The sequence below is a fragment of the Gracilinanus agilis genome, chromosome 1, assembly GCF_016433145.1.
Source record: "Gracilinanus agilis isolate LMUSP501 chromosome 1, AgileGrace, whole genome shotgun sequence".
NCBI classification, from domain to species: domain Eukaryota; kingdom Metazoa; phylum Chordata; class Mammalia; order Didelphimorphia; family Didelphidae; genus Gracilinanus; species Gracilinanus agilis.
Genome location: NC_058130.1, coordinates 162,560,631 through 162,578,666, shown reverse-complemented (window position 1 = coordinate 162,578,666; position 18,036 = coordinate 162,560,631). Strand labels below are relative to the sequence as shown.

At 38.6% G+C, this 18,036-nt stretch overlaps 1 protein-coding gene across 1 annotated transcript in view; it reads left to right on the top strand.

The window, feature by feature from the left end:
- Positions 1 to 17,138, top strand: part of SLC28A3 (solute carrier family 28 member 3) — a 135,447-nt gene extending 118,309 nt beyond the window's left edge. Inside the window, exons 15-18 of the mRNA XM_044678073.1 lie at positions 13,135 to 13,216; positions 14,362 to 14,460; positions 14,731 to 14,851; positions 15,755 to 17,138. Coding sequence (XP_044534008.1) covers positions 13,135 to 13,216; positions 14,362 to 14,460; positions 14,731 to 14,851; positions 15,755 to 15,872 — 420 coding nt within the window. The 3' untranslated portion in view covers positions 15,873 to 17,138. The remainder of the gene's footprint in view (positions 1 to 13,134; positions 13,217 to 14,361; positions 14,461 to 14,730; positions 14,852 to 15,754) is intronic.
- The last annotated feature ends 898 nt before the right edge of the window (positions 17,139 to 18,036 follow it).

Genomic DNA, 18,036 nt, shown 5'->3' with positions numbered 1-18,036 from the left:
TCCATCCGGCCAATCTCAAATACTCTGCATCCCACTCCATAGAGGAATGATGAGTAGTTCTTAAAGTAAGAAGATACTCACATCCTACTAGATACTAAGCATGCTTTGTAAAAAATTACAAAAACTAATTCTTAAAAAGCAAATCTAAAACTTAACTAGCTATATGAGCTGAAGAATTCTGATAAACTAACAATTTTCCTCTAGCCTACACCACTTAGTCTACAGCATGAATAGATCCAGAGGGACACCAATTCAAAAGCTTGGTTCATGTAGTCATGGCCTCCTTCTCAACATATTCACTTCATATCTACCCCTTAGGTTCAGGGCTTTGTTAGGATTTAATCATCTATTCAAACTCAGAGCTCATTAATCTCTAATGTTTCCTTTACCAAAAACAAAGGAATTGGTCATTCGTAGTTAAAAACATTTAATTAAATAGAAGAGCAAGATAAATAACAAGGAGGAAATTCCCCCATGTATATACCCTCCCATAGTTTCCCATTCTCTTAGTAGATGAGGGAAGATTCTCAGTTTGGTTAAACCTAGTTAGAATACTTCCTTACCGCTAAGGCTATTGTGTACTGCCTCTCCAAAATGCTGCCAGTGTCATCTGCTGGGCTGCTTCATCTGATAAGCTTCTTTGCTATTGGGGTGGTCGTCGTCCTTGTCCTCGTCCTCCTCCTCTTCCTCCTCCTCTTCTTCCTTCTATACTATTATTATGGCCACATACTCTTTTTCCACTATAGTGAAAATGCTAGACAGCTTCTTCCCCACAGGAAGGATGGACAGCAATTTTGCAACCAGCCCATTGCCTCAGAAGGAGGCAACTCAAGTCATTAATAAACAAAGAGCTAGAAAAATAAGATGACTCTATTCTTAAATTCTCCAACAGCAAAGCACTACATTGTCTATATGTGAGCTATTTTACAATAGAAATTATATGGGGAATCCTCATGATTGCAAATACTAAGATAATGAAAACTTGTCATAAAGTGCCAAGTGTTAAGAATAGGTGCATTGTGGTATCCATTAGCTGGAACAATTAACAGGGGGAATCACGTGTCTTTTGTGAATCAATCCCATAAACACATTGTTCAGGTCAAGTTTGTCTATTTTGGACCATTTCTCTCTCAACTGGAATTCTCCCAGGTCCAATTGCTATAGGGGTTAGAGGAAATAACTTCCTTTTATCTAATAAGGTACCTGTGACTACTAACACCAAGACTAGACAAACTAAATTGGAGCTTCACTTAGCCACACTGGAAGAGTGTGGTAAAACTAGCATCCTGTATCTTGCAGTCTTGTAGCTATATTCAAATTACCTATATTCATTTTAGTGTTTGTACTAATAACTTCTTCCAAATATCATATTTTTATCCTCATTTTATATATCAACATCACGGCAAACATTCATAATATTGGCCAAACAAATGTCATTTGACAAGATTGTCATAAAAGACTATTTCCAAACTCTGCTTTAAGAAGTAAAATGGAGTTCTAATATCCACTCTACAATCAATTAGCTAATTATTGATTCCAATGATCAGCTTTGGTCCTTCAGCTCAGTTAGCCCAGTGGATCCTTGGCTTCTATCCCATCTTCCTTCTACTCTAAGACCTTAGTAATCTCTTTATCTCTTCCATGATTCAGTGTTCCCTATCCCCCTTGACTCATCTCCATTAAACCTCTTCTCCTCCTCCTCCTTCCTTTTTTCTCCTAAATAGAATCTATTTCCCCATAATATTTTTCCCATTCCACAAATTTTTCCATATAGCATTGTTCCTCCAAAGGTGTTTTGGGGGAATAAATATTCATTTTAGATAGTATGCTTATACTAACTAGTTGAAAACTTCAATAATCTGAGATTAGATAATTTTCCAGTTCTAGAACATGGCCAATTTTATAGCACTCTATGACATAACTGCATTGAGTTCAGATGCATCAAATATTCCATACCTACTCTCTGTTCTTTGTAGTAATTATGGCCAAAGGCACCACAGAAAATATTATAAGTGTATCTTCTATGTATAAGCCACCACTTTCTATCAATAAGTAACACAGAAATCCAGTACCAGTAACCCAGTTTATCTCTGATATTTTCTATCTTGACAAATGACTTTCAGAACATAGAATGTTTCCTATTAGCATGAATGTATGTGCATATGCAAAACTATTTAATAACTCTTGCTTGTTATCAATTATACCTCTAAAGAATTCTAATTAATCAGTCCTAAGAAGAAAAATATGCAAAAGCATGAGGAAGGGAAGAATAAGATTATAATGCTATTCTTCCTTTCTTCTGGGAGAAATCCCTTTATTTTTATGGAGTAATCTTATAAAGAAATCTTGTGTACATCTCAATTCATATAATAATGCATAAATTACAAAATTCATATGCTGTATTCCCTATTTTTTTTTTTAGGGATTATGGATGATTTAGGAACTCACGACATTTGTTGATTTTTTTGTTTGTTTGTTACTCTCTGAAATTTTTCACCCATTTTCCAAAACAGAGGTATTTCTGGCTGTGCTAGACCTACAAGAACTTTGGTCTCCTTTCCACTTTTTCTGGCTTTCAATAGCAGCAGTCTTTAGATAAAAAATGAAAGGGTGCAAATGACCAGTGGCTTAATTCCCACTTTGCCAATGTACTGCTAACAGGAAAAGAAATGCATTCTTTCCAAACCAAATTAATCTCCAGTATATAGGTATATACATACATATGCCATTGGGGGAAAAAAATACTCTTATCTTAGGTTAATTCATATAAATGGCCTTAAATTCTCAAAATCAGTGTTCTTAAAATGAAATACTCAGCTGCTTATTCTCACAGATTTTCAACGTAGATATATGGACATTAGTTAGGGAAACTGAATTCCAGACAACACGATTCATTTTAAAATGGTATCAGCTATGCATACTATCAGGAATAACATGTAGTGTTTCAGCTAATTACAATTAATTTGGTGCTCTGGTACAAATGTGTTTATGCCTGATTTTCCCAACCTATAGCAGGCTCTGTTCATGTGTAAACTCAAAAAATCATTAGGAAACTTTTATTCTTCCTCTCAGCTTTTGTAGAATGAATTTGTCATGAGCAGCACTAAATCAGAAAATATTGCTGGGCTAAGATAAATTGAAATACTTACTAGCTGGCAGCCAGAAAAACAGAAAGAAATAAGACTGGGAGAATCGTTGCTATTTGAATTAACTTGAGAGAGGGAACAGTCAAAAAACTGGTAGAGGAGAGAGCAAAGTAGGAACAGCAAGAAGTGCAAATCACCATGCAGTGAATCACTCATTGCCATTATGGTACCTTGGCCTTTATGCAGTTTCAATTTCCCCCTTCCGTGATGAAACTGCATAAAAGCCTCCACCCCTGAAATCTTTAGTAGCTCCCTATTACCCACTGAATTCACATTCTTTTATCCAATTTCCAGGCTCTCTATAATCTAGTACCTTCTTATCTCTCCTGCTTTACGTTAATTCAAATCGCAATGATTCTCCCAGTCTTCCTCCTAGAATACCTCCCCATAGGTTCCAGGATTGAGGTTTAGTAGTGATGCCATTGATGGAGGGCTTTCTTACATAGATTTTAGGGCACATAGGTTGTGAGCAAGTCCTCATGTTCTTTCACTGGTTCCATTGCCATCCTAAGCCATGAAATACTAAGGATGGCATCATTGGATCCTACAGTCTAGAGAGCCCCTCATCATGAATTTTCCCCCTTTTGATATCAGTGGAACACTGAGGTCAGGTGAGTTCTGGTTGGGATCTAAAAATGCTTAACAAAGTAAAGATCACTGGAATAAGATACAGAGTGAGATTCATAATTTCCCATCTAAAACCCTGGGATTCACTCATTAGATCAAAGTTTCTTGGGGGAGATCTTGCCTTGATCCTTGACGTGCAAGTCCTCTACCAACACTTATCTGATCGCTTGGAAAATATAAACTTAAATAGCCTCCAATTCTCCACAGACCACTGGGCATATGAGATTGGAAACCATGGGCAAAATAGGTTTAGTTGGAATGTGGTTAACATTGATATTGTATAGAATTTTGGTACATAACAATGAAAGTCAATAGGTAGAGAAGGGGAGGGAGGACAGGCATTTAAAGCAGAGAAGATGGCATGAAGCAGGAGAGATAAGAAGGTACTAGATTATAGAGAGCCTGGAAATTGGATAAAAGAATGTGAATTCAGTGGGTAATAGGGAGCTACTAAAGATTTCAGGGGTGGAGGAATGGCATTCACATAGGCACAAAGAAGATGACTAGCAGTGGAATGGAGTGGTGACTGTAGAAACAAAAGATATCCAAGGCATCATTTGAGAGTTCATTCACCATGTTCTATTTGGCTACTATACACATAGCACCTACATCACAAGATTGCTAGGAGGATCAAATGAGATCATATTTGTAAAGTGCTTATCGTAGTACCTGGCATGTGGTAGACCCTTGGTAAACGCTTGTTTCTTCCTTCTTTTCCTCTTTTCCCTATGTAGAACAGGCTGTCAAAGACTAAAATTTATCTGAAAAGACAATGAAAAGTACAGTCCTGAAATTAAAGATGCATTAAGGACCTGGGACAGAGGTAGATGTAACAGAAGCAGAAGGTGACAGCAAGCTCTAACAAAGGAACAAACCAACAGCCTTTAATTATTATTATTAACATTCTTTTCAGAAAAGTTAGAAACAATGGAGTCTCTCTCCCAAGATCTCTTTAAAAGCATATGGATGATAGGACACTAAGCTAGCTGGAGCCCTCTGAATAAATGGAGAGGATTTTGGTTGAGAGGAGAGAGGTAGAAAGAGATTTAATGAGTATTTGCAGGACCATGAAGTTTCAGATTTCTGGCTCTCACTACCAGCATGCAAACCCATAAAATTGGCTGGTACATATTCATATCAAGTCTAAAGACATAGGGATGCAAGCATTACATTACATTGACTTCCTTTGACCTGGGTCCAGTAAAGCAAGCTTTGCAGATTACTCAACTTTAAACCAAGCACAATCAGAAAAAAAACCAATCGATTCTGTATAGCAATCAAAATAAAAGAATAATCAATTTACTAGAGTAAAAGAATAATCAAGTTATATTCATCAAGCATTTACTAAGCAACAACTGTGCATCAGATGTATTGCTATGAGATGAAAAAGCAAAGATGAAAATGAAACAGTCTCTCCCAGGGAACTTAAATAAGAATATATATTGTCTATTGCTATTATGCTGGCTTGAAAGGATGAGCAGAAGTTCCATGTTCCCAGGTATGCATCATTCTCTCCATTTCTGATTTAGTCTGGCTATGAGTATTTACTTTCCTTTTTTTTTAATTTTTTTTTATTTTAAACCCTTAACTTCTGTGTATTGACTTATAGGTGGAAGAGTGGTAAGGGTAGGCAATGGGGGTCAAGTGACTTGCCCAGGGTCACACAGCTGGGAAGTGTCTGAGGCCGGATTTGAACCTAGGACCTCCTGTCTCTAGGCCTGACTCTCAATCCACTGAGCTACCCAGCTGCCCCAACTTTCCTTTTTTTTTTAAAGAGTAAACTAAAAAAAAAAAGTCTATAGCCTACATTTTGGTATCCCCTGAGGGCTGGAGTCAGAATTGTACCTTTCTGAATGCTCAGCTCTCTGCCAGTTCCAAGGGTGATTATGGTGGTCATACCTTTTTTTGAAAGGGAAGGTTGATTTTGAAAAAAGGAGGCTCATTCCTTTAAAAAGCAGAAAGCTACTTCCTCATTTCACTCCCATGACTCACTTTCAGAGACTCTGTTCCAGCTGAATTTGAGTGGAAAATGCCACCCACTCAAAGAGATCCATTAAAAAAGTATGATATTTCTAAGATAGGAAGACAGATAGACTCTGAATATTTCAGTGTGGGGTGGACAGGGGAAGGGTGGCAAAAAAGACAATGGACCATCATAGTATAACAGATGTCAGGATTCTAACTTGGAAGGGCATGAGAAGAATTACAGAACACGGGGAACTCAGTTGCTGGCTGTGGATGCTCCAATTATTGATTGTTGTTTTGTTTCTTGTTGATATTTTGAGGCAAAATGGAATAGAATATGACCCTGATTAATTAATGACAATTAATTAATGTATTAATGATAATTAATACAAAAGTTACATCGCTAGAATGTTAAGATTCAGAGCTAGAAAGTCACTTAGTTTATCCCTCTCATTTTATGTATCATAAAACTGTGACCTAAGAAGTTAAATGACTTACCCAAGGTCATATAGCTAATAATCTAGATCCACTGACTCCAAACCAAGCACAATGAATTAACCAGACAACTGCTGAGGCAGGAGAGGGAACAGATGCAAGAATAATTTCCTGAGCCTCTGAGAACCGAAAGTAAAATAGATTATAGACGTACAGCCTGATATTTAATGCGAGCTTGAATTATTTCTTATTAAGCGTACTTTTTTATGCTATGCTTGTAAACTGGCCCTACTCCCTTCTGAATGCAGAATAACTCTTTGTCAACAGGTTCATATTCCAGCTCCATTTTTTCAAGATTCCAAGTGTCAAAACATTTTTACCTATATTTATTTATAGCCAGCCCTCATATTCATGGGAGGAAGAGACTTTAGGTGTCTTTTTGTTTTGTTTAGAGGAAGGAATTAAGCAAAAGGACACAGATTATCCATTTCACTGGAAAAGGGCTTTATCTAAGCAAACTAAGAATTTTAGTTCCCTATGATCACCCTAATTTTCCAATCAAGGGGTGGTCTTATGGGTCCTATCATATTGGTGATATTTTCCTTCTCTAATGAGATAATAAACACAAATTTGACTTTCTTAGTAAATAAAGCCCTAATGAGGGGGTAGATTCATATCCAGGGAGTGAGTTAGGTGAGGGAGTAAGAAAAATCTGAGTTCTAATTCAGCTTTGGACACTTATTAGCTGTGTAGCTCTGAACAAGTCACTTGACCCTTTGTCTCAGTTTACTCATCTATAAAATGGAGATAATAAAAGCATCTACTATAGAGGGTAGTTGTGAGGATAGAATTAGGTAAAAACTGTATAACACTGCAAACCTTAAAGCACTAAATAAATGCTAACTACTAATATTATTATCCAGAGTTTTAGAGGACACATTCATAGGGCTGTGTAATATCTATATATAGTATTTCCAATATAGATTGTAGGGCACTGAATTGCTGCTAAGGGGAAGGGTAAACCAGGGCATCTGCTTCTCTATTTGAAGTGAATAATGTTTCCTAAGAATGCTGACAACGTGAAGTCACCATCCCAAAGGTTCCTTTGTGTTGTTGTTGTTGTTTTTTAAACCCTTACCTTTTGTCTTGGAGCCAATACTCTGTGTATTGGTTCCAAGGCAGAAGAGTGATGAGAGCTAAGCAATGGGGGTTAAGTGACTTGCCCAGGGTCACACAGATAGGAAGTGTCTGAGGTCAGATTTGAACCTAGGATCTCCCGTATTTAGGCCTGGCTTTTAATCCACTGAGCTACCCAACTGCCTCCCCAGTGTTTTTGTAATGGTCCTTTTAATGCAGGGATTCTTAACCTTTTTTTGTCTCAGTTTGGTGAAGTCTATGGACCCCTTTACAGTACAATATTTTTATGTGCATGAAATACAATACAAAAGATTTACAGAGGAAACAATTATACTGAAATAGTTATAAGTAAATGTTATGTATGTATACATATATGTTTGTGTGTCTATAAGTAAAAACATGTTATTTTGGGGGGGGGGATTGATAGCATTTATCCATTCCTGAGGAATAATGAAATTTAAAAATTTTTACATCATTTAATCTTCATAAGAATTCTGTAAGATATAGACCATTATCCTCATTTTACAAATAAGGAAACTGAGGCTTAGAAAGGTTAAATTACTTGCCCAGCATTACAAAACTAGTAAGCATTTGATGCAAAATTTCAACTTGGATCTTCCTGGCTTACAAGTCCAACCAAGCCACCTAACTGTCTTTTTCTAAATATATTTTAAATTTATTTCACTTAATTTTTATAAGTACATGTAAAAATTTTAAACAATAATTTTAAAAAATTTAAGTTCCAAATTTCTTTGTCTCTCCTATGCTTCCTCTCCCCTTCCTCCTCCTCAAGAAGTCAAGCATTTTGAAATACGTGAAATCATGCAAAATATAAAATTTCTACATTAGCCATATTGCAAAAGAAAACACACCAAAAAAAAAGAAAGAAAGAAAAGAAAAAAATATGTTTCAACCTGCACTCAGAGTTCATCAGGTTTCCCTCTGGAGATAGATATCGTTTTTCATCATGAGTCCTATGCAATTGTCTTGGATCACTGTCTTGATCAGAGTAGTTAAGTCTTTCCCAGTTGATCATCCTTACAATATTGCTTTTACTGTATACAGTGTTCTCTTGGTTCTGCTCACTTCACTTTGTATCCATTCATATAAGAATTGTCAGGTTTTTCTGAAACCATCTTGCTCATCATTTCTTAAAACACGATACTATTCCATCACAATCATATATCAAAACTTATCCAGCTATTCCCCCTATTTCCAATTCTTTGCCACGACAAAAAGAGCTGCTATAAATTTTTTTGTACAGAGATCCTTTTTCCTTTATCTTTATCTTTTTGGGATACAGATCTAATAGTGGTATTGTTGAATCAAAGGGTATGCACAGCCTTATAACCCTTTAGGCATTCTTCCAAATTGTTGATTGGACTAGTTCACAACTCTACCAACAGTGCACAATTGGACACCAAGTTAAGAAGCCTGCTTTAATGCTTTTTTTGGTACAATAGGGCCATGCTTAACTTCCTAGTCTCGCCACTCCCTGCTCACATTGCTAGCTTTTTTTTTTTACCTTTCGTGACATTCTGTCTATGTATGTAGCAGTAAGACTTCTACTCATCAAAAGAACTGTTCTAGCCTCTGTCTCTTTGTTCTAGTTTCTCCTCCTCTGGTTGCACCATATCTTAATGATCATTCAGAGGCCCCCACCATAAGGATCCACAGCCAGTCATCCTTCATGTTTAGTTAGGACTGGATATATCCTTCCTTGCCAAATGAAGAGAATGGACTTAATTAAGTAAAATGTTTTCTATTCCAAAAAGCTAGTCACTGAAAGCAAATACTCTTGCATTATGAAAGAGCTACAACCTTGGCAACCCCTAGTACTTTGTGAAAAGGTCTTTCTGGGTGCAACCTAAGAATAAAAGCACTGATTAAAAATTGGGGTGAAATCAACTGATTTTATCAAGGTTTTGAGAAGCTTGCTTCTACTTTCTCTATTCCCCCAAACCACCCTCAGATATTTAGAGAGAGAATGTCTACTGGAGTTGGGATTCTTGTGTTCTAAGTATCCTACTTGCCAACTCTGGAGAAATCATTTAATACCCATAAATGTTTCCCCAACAGTAAGAATAGGGACTGCAATAAATCCTGTTTAACTCCCTATGGGTGCTGTGAGGGTAAGATGTTTGGAAAACACCCAGAGTTCCTCAGACAAATGATAAAATGTAGTTCACTAGATGACTTAAATGCAAGGTCTAGTTCTCATTGGAAGAAAACCATTCTCCACATGAGGTTGATTATTTCTTCTTAGGCTTCATAGTACCATTTGTTCCTGATAGGACTGGCCCTGGGGAAAAATAGAATGTTTCTCTCAGTAGTTATTCTTGCTCCTTAAGCTAATTTAATCTTATCCCACACCTTCCATCCTGAACTTCAAACATCAAACTTGGGACCTCCCTAAACCATGCCACTCTTCCAATCCAAATGTTCTATGGCTCAGGTCCTCGCTAGATAACTAACTTGCTAATCTATGATACACTGATCATAAACTTGCATTTATGAAGTGCCTACTATATGCTGAACATTGCCATAGACACTAAGGGGTACAGGTAGAGATATGAGCAACCCTTTCATTCTAGTGATTTACTAACTCATAATATCTTAATGGTATTCATAATTGTTTTAAGTCTCCTAGCTTATGGATTCATGGACAGTTAGAACTGGAAGGAGTGTCTTATGCTGGAAGAGATATTTGGAGGCAGGGAGGTCTTTTGACTTCTACATCTGAGGTATATAAGTCATAAACTTGAAACATTGGAGCTGACTCTCTGAAAAACTTTTCTTTAAGGAGAGGTCACAGAGCAAATAGAAACATAACATCAGACAAAATGAAGCTACCTTAAAGGGCTAAGCAATTTTTAGGACCATTGGATTTGGGAACTAGAAGGTACTTTGGACAAGTGGTCTACAAACATTTTTTGTCCATGCGCTTCCAAACTCCTTCCCTCTCTTCCTTTCTTCTCCCTCTAATTTTCCTGATTAACATACCTTTGAAAGAGGTAGGAAGAGCAATCTAGGTGATATGGATGAATATTTACAAAAATATAAATTGCCTAGATTAACAGCAGAAGAAATAGAATACATAAATAATCCAATATCAGAAAAAGAAATTGAACAAGCCATCAAAAAACTCCCTAAGAAAAAATCACCAGGGCCTGATGGATTCACAAGCGAATTCTATCAGACATTCAAAGAGCAACTAATCCCAATACTATACAGATTATTTGATATGATAAGAAAGAGGTAGGAAAGGGATGGGATTGAGAATGTCCCAATGGCATCTATACTTAAATCAGGATTAGGTTATAACTGAGTTTTAATCAGCCCTGAAAGACTGGTGTCAAGCTCAAAAGGGAGAAGCTTGAGAAAAATTTATATAGATGCAGAAGGGGGTAGAATTTCAGAAGTTCTGGGATATAATTGGTGAAGGATAGGCCTATGAATGGCTATCATGAGGAAGATAGAGTGAAAACTGTCTTCCCATTCTCTGATTGGCTAATTTCTTGGATCCAGCGACCACCCTTTGGAGTGCTAACATGGCCCCCATTTGTAAACCATGCATGTAAAGATTATTTAGATAAAGGTCCTTATTTTACAGATGAGGTAACAAGACTGGAAAGATTAAGCTATTTTCCCCAAGGTCACTAAAGGCATTCAGTAGGAAAACAAGAATTTGAGTCTCAGTTTTCTGATTCTAAAACCAACATTACTTTCACTATCTGTTAGTAATCCCTTCATTTCTTTTTCTTAAAATTAGGATTATTTGAATAGATTTTAAGTAAATTTTTAAAAAACACATAAACAGCATACTATTCATTTTTAATTTTTAACAAAGTGAGTTTTTCGTTTTACCACCTCACCTGTACATTTATAGAAACAAACAATAGGGGATCACCACAGATTTCTCTTAACCTTCCTCTTGTTCTTTTTAAACCTGCATGATGACATGAACAAGGCTGCATCTCTGTGTCTCTTCCCTTCAGCTCCCAAAAAGGGGGAGAAGATTCACATACTCTCTCCCTCTCCCCCCCACCTCTTCCTTTTGTCTGCCCCCTCTTTCTCCTCTTTTCTCCCCCTTTGTTTTCCCACCTCCCTCTGTCTCTCTCCCTTTCCTCTCCCTCTCATCTCCACCCCCGCAGTGAGATCGCCTGCTTCTGAAGCCAATTGGACAAAATGTAAAGAGTGAAAGAAATACAGTCCTTAGTGCTGAGCAAGATGGGGAGGGAGATGGGAGACATAAGGAACAAAAGCGTTTCCAGGAAAAGTAGACCAGATGAGTACTTGAAATAATTTTTTTTCTCCTGTCTGCCATATGCATGTTGTTTGAAAATATCAACAAAGGAGTTCTCAGAAACAGAAAAAGGGGAAAGAAACTTGTAATAAATGGAAAACTTAACTATCGCCATTTAGTCAACTTGAATGCTGGCTTTAAAATCTAGTTAATAAGTAAAGGAGGAAGGGTGGAAGGGACACATGGTTCCCTACTTGTTTTGCTTATTCTTTGACCTAAACCTGAATGTTCCAGGATCTGGAGGACAAAGGGACAAGGATCCATCACATTTTTTATCTGCAGCATGATACAATGGAAGAGCAGTGCCTATGAAGTCACAGGTCTGAGGGTCAGATCCTACTATGGATGCTTGTTTCCTGTATGACCATAAATAAGTCACTTAGTGTCCCTGAGCCTCAGTTTCCTCATCTTTAAGAGATGAAAGGGGTTGTGCTAAGTGACTTCTGAGGCCCCTTCCTTCTCTAGATCTATCATCCCTACAATTTCTTCTTGGTATTTTTAGTGGGTCCCATCATGTTTATAATAGAATAGTCTGTTTGGACAGTCTCTAAAAAGGAGAAACCAGGTAAGGTTAATGTTCTACTTGTTAAAATAATTTCAAAGGGATAGGTAAAAAGGCAAAGGGGATGCTGCTAGAATCCAGCTCAGTGCTATGCATCCCTCTGACTTTCCTTTGCCTCCTTTCTTACTCGCTGCTAGGAGAACTAGAAGCAACTTATAAGGCCACGTTCCCATTGAGGCCAGCTCATCTAGGCCCCTACCTTCAGGAAATATCCCCTGTCCTCTGAAACTTCCAATGTGGAATTCTCTCAGCAGAGATTCTTTAAAAAGCCACCCCACCTATAGACTTGTCCAAAGTCACACACAGAAGCAGTGAAATTCTGCCTCATTGTTGCCTGGCCAGGATGAACCAGAAGTCTGATAGCACTCTAATCAGAGTAAGGGGAAAAAAGGAATTGATTATTGAGCAGAAAACAAAAGTCGCCATCTCTGCTTTAATTTCTGCCATTTCTTTCCATCTGCCAAGTTTGGCAGCTTTGGCAAAGAGGAAGTGGGAGTCATCAAGGAAAATTGCTAATCCTTATGCTGTTCTTATTTCCTCCAAAGAATAAGGAATCACAGTGCCTTGGCAGATAAGTGGAAGACCCAAAGCAGCCAGCCCTCATACAATAGATTTCCCTTTCTACCAAGGTCAACAGTGACTACATGGATCACAGAATCATAAATTTAGGACCGGAAGGTCCCTTAGAGATCGTCTAAACTAATCTCTCCATTTTCAGACTAGGAAACTGAAGAGAGGTTCAATGACTTGTCCCAGGTCTCACTGGTAATACAGGGCAGAGCTGAGATTCAAATCCAGTTCTTCTGGTGCAAAATAGAGTATTCTTTCTAATATACCATGTTGCTTTAATTATCAGTGGGAGTGCCAAGACAAGCCCCAGGACTTCTACATGTGAATGTTTTCCAGCCATAGTCGTGTCATTTGCCCACCTGGATGTATCTTACTTGTCTTATTAGGTTCGCTCTGAAACTATTGCCACCTATGCCCTTTGTGGCTTTGCCAACCTCGTTTCTCTGGGAGTAGTGATTGGAGGACTCAGTAAGTAATAATATTCTTTCATTGAACATCCTTCTATGTTTCTGATGCAGTTTAAACTGAAATATTTGCTTTCTCCATCTTCCTTTTCTCTCTAATACCAGGGAAAAGATCTCACCAGTACAAGGGAGGTGGGAGAGGAACAATACAGCAATGAATGCACACACCACCAGAAAAAAAAAACAACACAGCCTATACCCAAAAAATCTGAATCAATCAATGCCACTATAGAGTTTCTGTGCTAATATTCAAATCAACTTCCCCTAAATGCCCAAATGTATGGCACCCCTACTCATCTATCCTGCCATGCATACTTCTATTTCTGATGAGTCATAGGAATTCTGTTGTGCCTAGCCTTTCTCTTGTTCCCTAGGCAAGACTATGCTTTTGAGAGACTTTTTGAGAAAGCCTCAGCTCTTTCTAGAGGTTCAGACCTAGCGCCACATCTAGCAATTCTAGATCCAGGGAAGGCACAACAAAATGTGCCTACTGTCAAACAGCATAAAAGGTGCCCTTAAATAACTTATATTAATATTAAATAAATAAATAGAATCATTACCAAGTTTTGGTTCTAAGACGGAAAAGCAGGAAGGCCTAGGCAATGAGGATCAAGTAACTTGCCTAGGGTCACACAGTCAGGAAGTGTCTGAGGCCAGGTTTGAATCCGGGACCTCCAGACCTGGGTCTCTATCCTCTGAGCCATCTACCTATCCTCTTAAACTTTTAAAGACAAATTCAGCTAGGTTGCCAAGTTGAGACCAAGTATGGGAAAGGGTCAAGACTAGAAGCTCATACTACCTACCATTCAGGAGCAGGAACCATGCCATCTGGTAGTTTTCTGGTTTGACTAAATTATTCTTGCTAATTAGAAGCTAGCCTTGTTTCCACCTGCTAAAGAATCAGTAGTGCTGTCAGTGCCCTCTAAATGTCATTGAGCTACAAGAAAGCCCCATTTGTCCTCTCCTAGTTACAATTTTGGTCTCCCACCTTGAAGAGTTCACCACTAAAAACCGAACTCTGGGCTTCTTCATTCAGAAGTTGCCTGCATTGAACAGCCCAACCCCAGAGCTCCTTCTGGAGATAATGACTTTTGAGAGAGGCCTTCTCTGAATCCAATAACAACTCCATACTCATTCCCTGTTTCTCAGCATCCATGGCTCCTTCCAGGAAGGGGGACATCGCCGGAGGGGCTTTCCGGGCCCTGGTCGCTGGTAATGTAGCCAGCTTCATGACAGCCTGTATCGCTGGTATGTGCTCTGCCCTTCCTATTTCTTAATGCCCACTGGATGGCAGTGTTTAGGTTTAGGCTTCCTACCTGAGCCTAAGGGATGTATTTATTAAAAAAAAAAAAAAAAAAAAAAAAAAAGGCTGAGAAATGGCCCCACTAATATACTGAGAGTGGGTAGAAATTGAAAAGCTGAATAGGGGTGGAGAGTGGGAGGGGGAGAGGAGAAGCCTAGGAACACAAAGATTTTAGTTCTTTTAATTAAATGAATGTCATTCTGTCTAATTTCCAGGCATACTCTCCAGCCTTCCCATGGAGATAGATTGCTATAGTCTTTTAGAAAATGCCTTTAACTCAAGCTCCCCTAGCAACACAACCGAGCTAGTTACCTGTTGCCAAAATCTATTTACCAGGTATTGTACCCTTGATTACAACTTCTTTATATTCCATTATTAAGAGGCTTGTGATAAAGTCTGACCTAGAGACGCCTTCTCATTATGGCAGTCTTGAGAGGAAGCTCAAGGAGGGAATACACAAAGAATGGAAAAGTATTACAAATGTGGAATGCTAGAATGCCGGGTCTCAGTATTTGCATGGTCTTTTTAACCTCATCCTTTCATTTTGACTTCCTTAAGGGAATGAATGGGCTTCCCCACTTCCATCCCTCCTGTCCCATTGGTCTTTTCTGAGATCAAGATGTTGTTCCCTCGTCGCTGAGGTCAAGATCTGGTCTTCATTTCAGCCTACCATACATTGGTTAAAGTCATTAAATTGTTAATAATATTCTGCCCCAGCTGTAAAACGTTCCTTTCCTTTCCCCAGACCAACCTGCTGAGAGGCAGTATGGGGCAATGAACAGGCCCTGGACTTAGAATCAGGATGACCAGAATCCAAATCCCACTTCAGACATGGCTAATCCTGGGCTAGTTATTTGATTTTTCTATGCCTTGAGTTTCCTCTCTTATCTATAAAATGAAGGGGTTAGACTCAATGGCCTTTAATATCTCCAGCATATTTAAATCTGTGCTCCTTAGATCCTTCATTCAATGGGTCTGTAGATATGAGCCCTCCTTTGAGGGGAAGCCTGGTCCCGAAATGCTTAATTGGCGTCCTTTAGGACATCTATACAAAGTCATTTGTCCATGGTTGCATTGGCCAGATTGAAGAGCTATGTTACTATGATTTCTCAACCTAAAGTAATTCCAGTAGGACTAATTATGGTCCTGATTCCAGAAGAAATACTGTCTCATTGGCATATTAGAAAACCCAGTTAATTCTTTTTCTCACTTTGGTTTGGGGTTTCCTCTTTCCACCAGCACTGTCGCCAAGAACTACAGTGACATTTTACCAGGAAGCTTATCTACCTTGAATAACTGCTGTCTGATGCTAAATTCAACTACATTTAACTGTGATTGGGTTACTACCTCATTCTGAGCTTAGCCTCTTCCCCACATGGTCCCTGGCATCGGCTTCAATCAATTTGAAAAGGAACGATATGAAAATGAACTATGTGGTTACACTTCTTTACTGGGGTAAGGAAGAGTTGTGGGGGGATATCGACTATTATTCCTAAATTAACTTTTCCATCATGGAGTCAGCATGAACTGGAAGAAAAGAGAAAAGAATAAGTATGACCCATCAAAAACTATCCACTCTCCCTGTCCCTTATCCATCTCCAACAAGGACACAAGACTATCCTAATACCCTGATGGGATCTTCTCTTTATTCCCTTTGCTGGCAATTGGCTTTGGTATGCCAGAACATTTCTTCTGAACACAGGCATTAATAAATTCACCGACAAAAAGAACTCTGCTCACCAGCCACTCACTTGGCATCCTGAACTGGAGGTCCAAAGAGACCCATTGGAACAAGCATCAGTTACAGACCATCCTCAATTCACTGGGGATCTTTTGAAAGAGAACATTTAATCAGACCTTAGAAAGCTCCAATGCAAGTGTCAATTATAAGCCAGACAACTCTCTGGCTCTTTCAGAAAGAAGCAGTGTCTCTCCCATCCCCAAGGAGGTGCAAAATGTTACCTAGAAATAAGAGTAAAATGTCCATTTCACTCTCTGATTCTGAAGAGGCACAATTTGAAAAACACAAACCAAGAGAAAGATCTGCTACCATGGTGAAGTCCACACTACATTATTCCTTACCTATGGTTTTGAAATAAAACCTCCTTTGAGCTATAATACCCTGGAAACATGGGTAAAGCCTCTGTGCTTTAGCTTTGCCAACTGCAAAAAGGGAAAACTACCAGTTCCAGTCTACCTCACAAAATTTCGGGGGCCATCCTGATGACTAATAGGTAGAATTCCTGAGGTTCTTAGACAACAGGACATGATTACTTTGTAGACCAGCATTTGAGATATTTATTAAAGTCTTATATTCATGTTACTCACTAATAGAAATTCACAGGGGAAACATAGGAACATCAGTTTGGGAATCATCCTAGCCAGAGCAGGATACAGTGGAACAATAACAATCGATCAGGGTTCCCTGTGCATCATTTCCACTATTGTCAGTTGTCTTCTAGACCCTGAAGCCAGATTAGTTTGAATCCTACAAGTGTGTAGAGACTTGATAGGGTTGGGAGATTTTTAAATTCCGTTTCTTTCTTTATAACCCCTCAAATGTTTGTGAAATCGAACAACTTTGTACACCACAAGCTAAAAATAATTAAAAATATATAAAATATTTAAGTGGGTTTTGCTGGTATTTCTGTAATGTACTTTCACTTAAGGTATACCGGTCCCTATATTTTATAACTGTTCCAGTGAGAGAGTCAAACACACCAACAACCAACACGCAGCCAACAAGTACCACCAACACAGTCAATTCTCTGATTTACAGTTGTTCTTTGTGATGGCCTTAGACCAAAAGTTGGCCAAACTAAATCTTTTCTGAGTAAGTTCCACTCCTTTCTCAGTCATTCCTGGTTACTAAAGCTGTATCTAAGATAAAAGTGACTGGGGATTTGCTCTAGACTTCAAAATTTAGAAGATACTGAAAGTCCTTTAGCATGTAGAAATAATTGAGTTTAAATGGAGTGAATAAGAAGAATTCATTGAAATTAGAAGCCATCAGATGGTGGAACCATTGCTTTTTTCCTCCCCTCCCCACCTACTCCCTGAAAAAACTATATATGAATGCACTTTAGGTGAACTACTACTATCTGCGTTGCCCTATTGTCTCTCCTGGAGGCAGCTTCCTCTGCAGGGCCAATAAACATCCTGAGGGAGGTCTCCACTCACAGGGGCTGTTGTCCAGGGGCTTCTAAATCCCAGAATACAAGGGCCTTGTGTCCTGAGACTGCAGCCTTTTTTCCCAGGTGAATCTGTCAGAAAAAGTCAACATTTGCTTGTCTTGAGAGTATTGTAGGAGGTTTCCTCTGGGTACAAGAGTTGGTAGTTTTGCCTCTGGGAATTGCCAGGTACCAAGCTAATCTCTCCAGTGTTATCCCCAAGCCTTATGTTTCTCTGCCACATTGCTTGCAGCATCTTTCAGCTTTGAAGGACATAATGAGTTATTCAAGTTTTCTGAGTCACACAGGTAAAACAGGAAGAAGTCCTTAAAACCCAGAATCCTCAGAGGA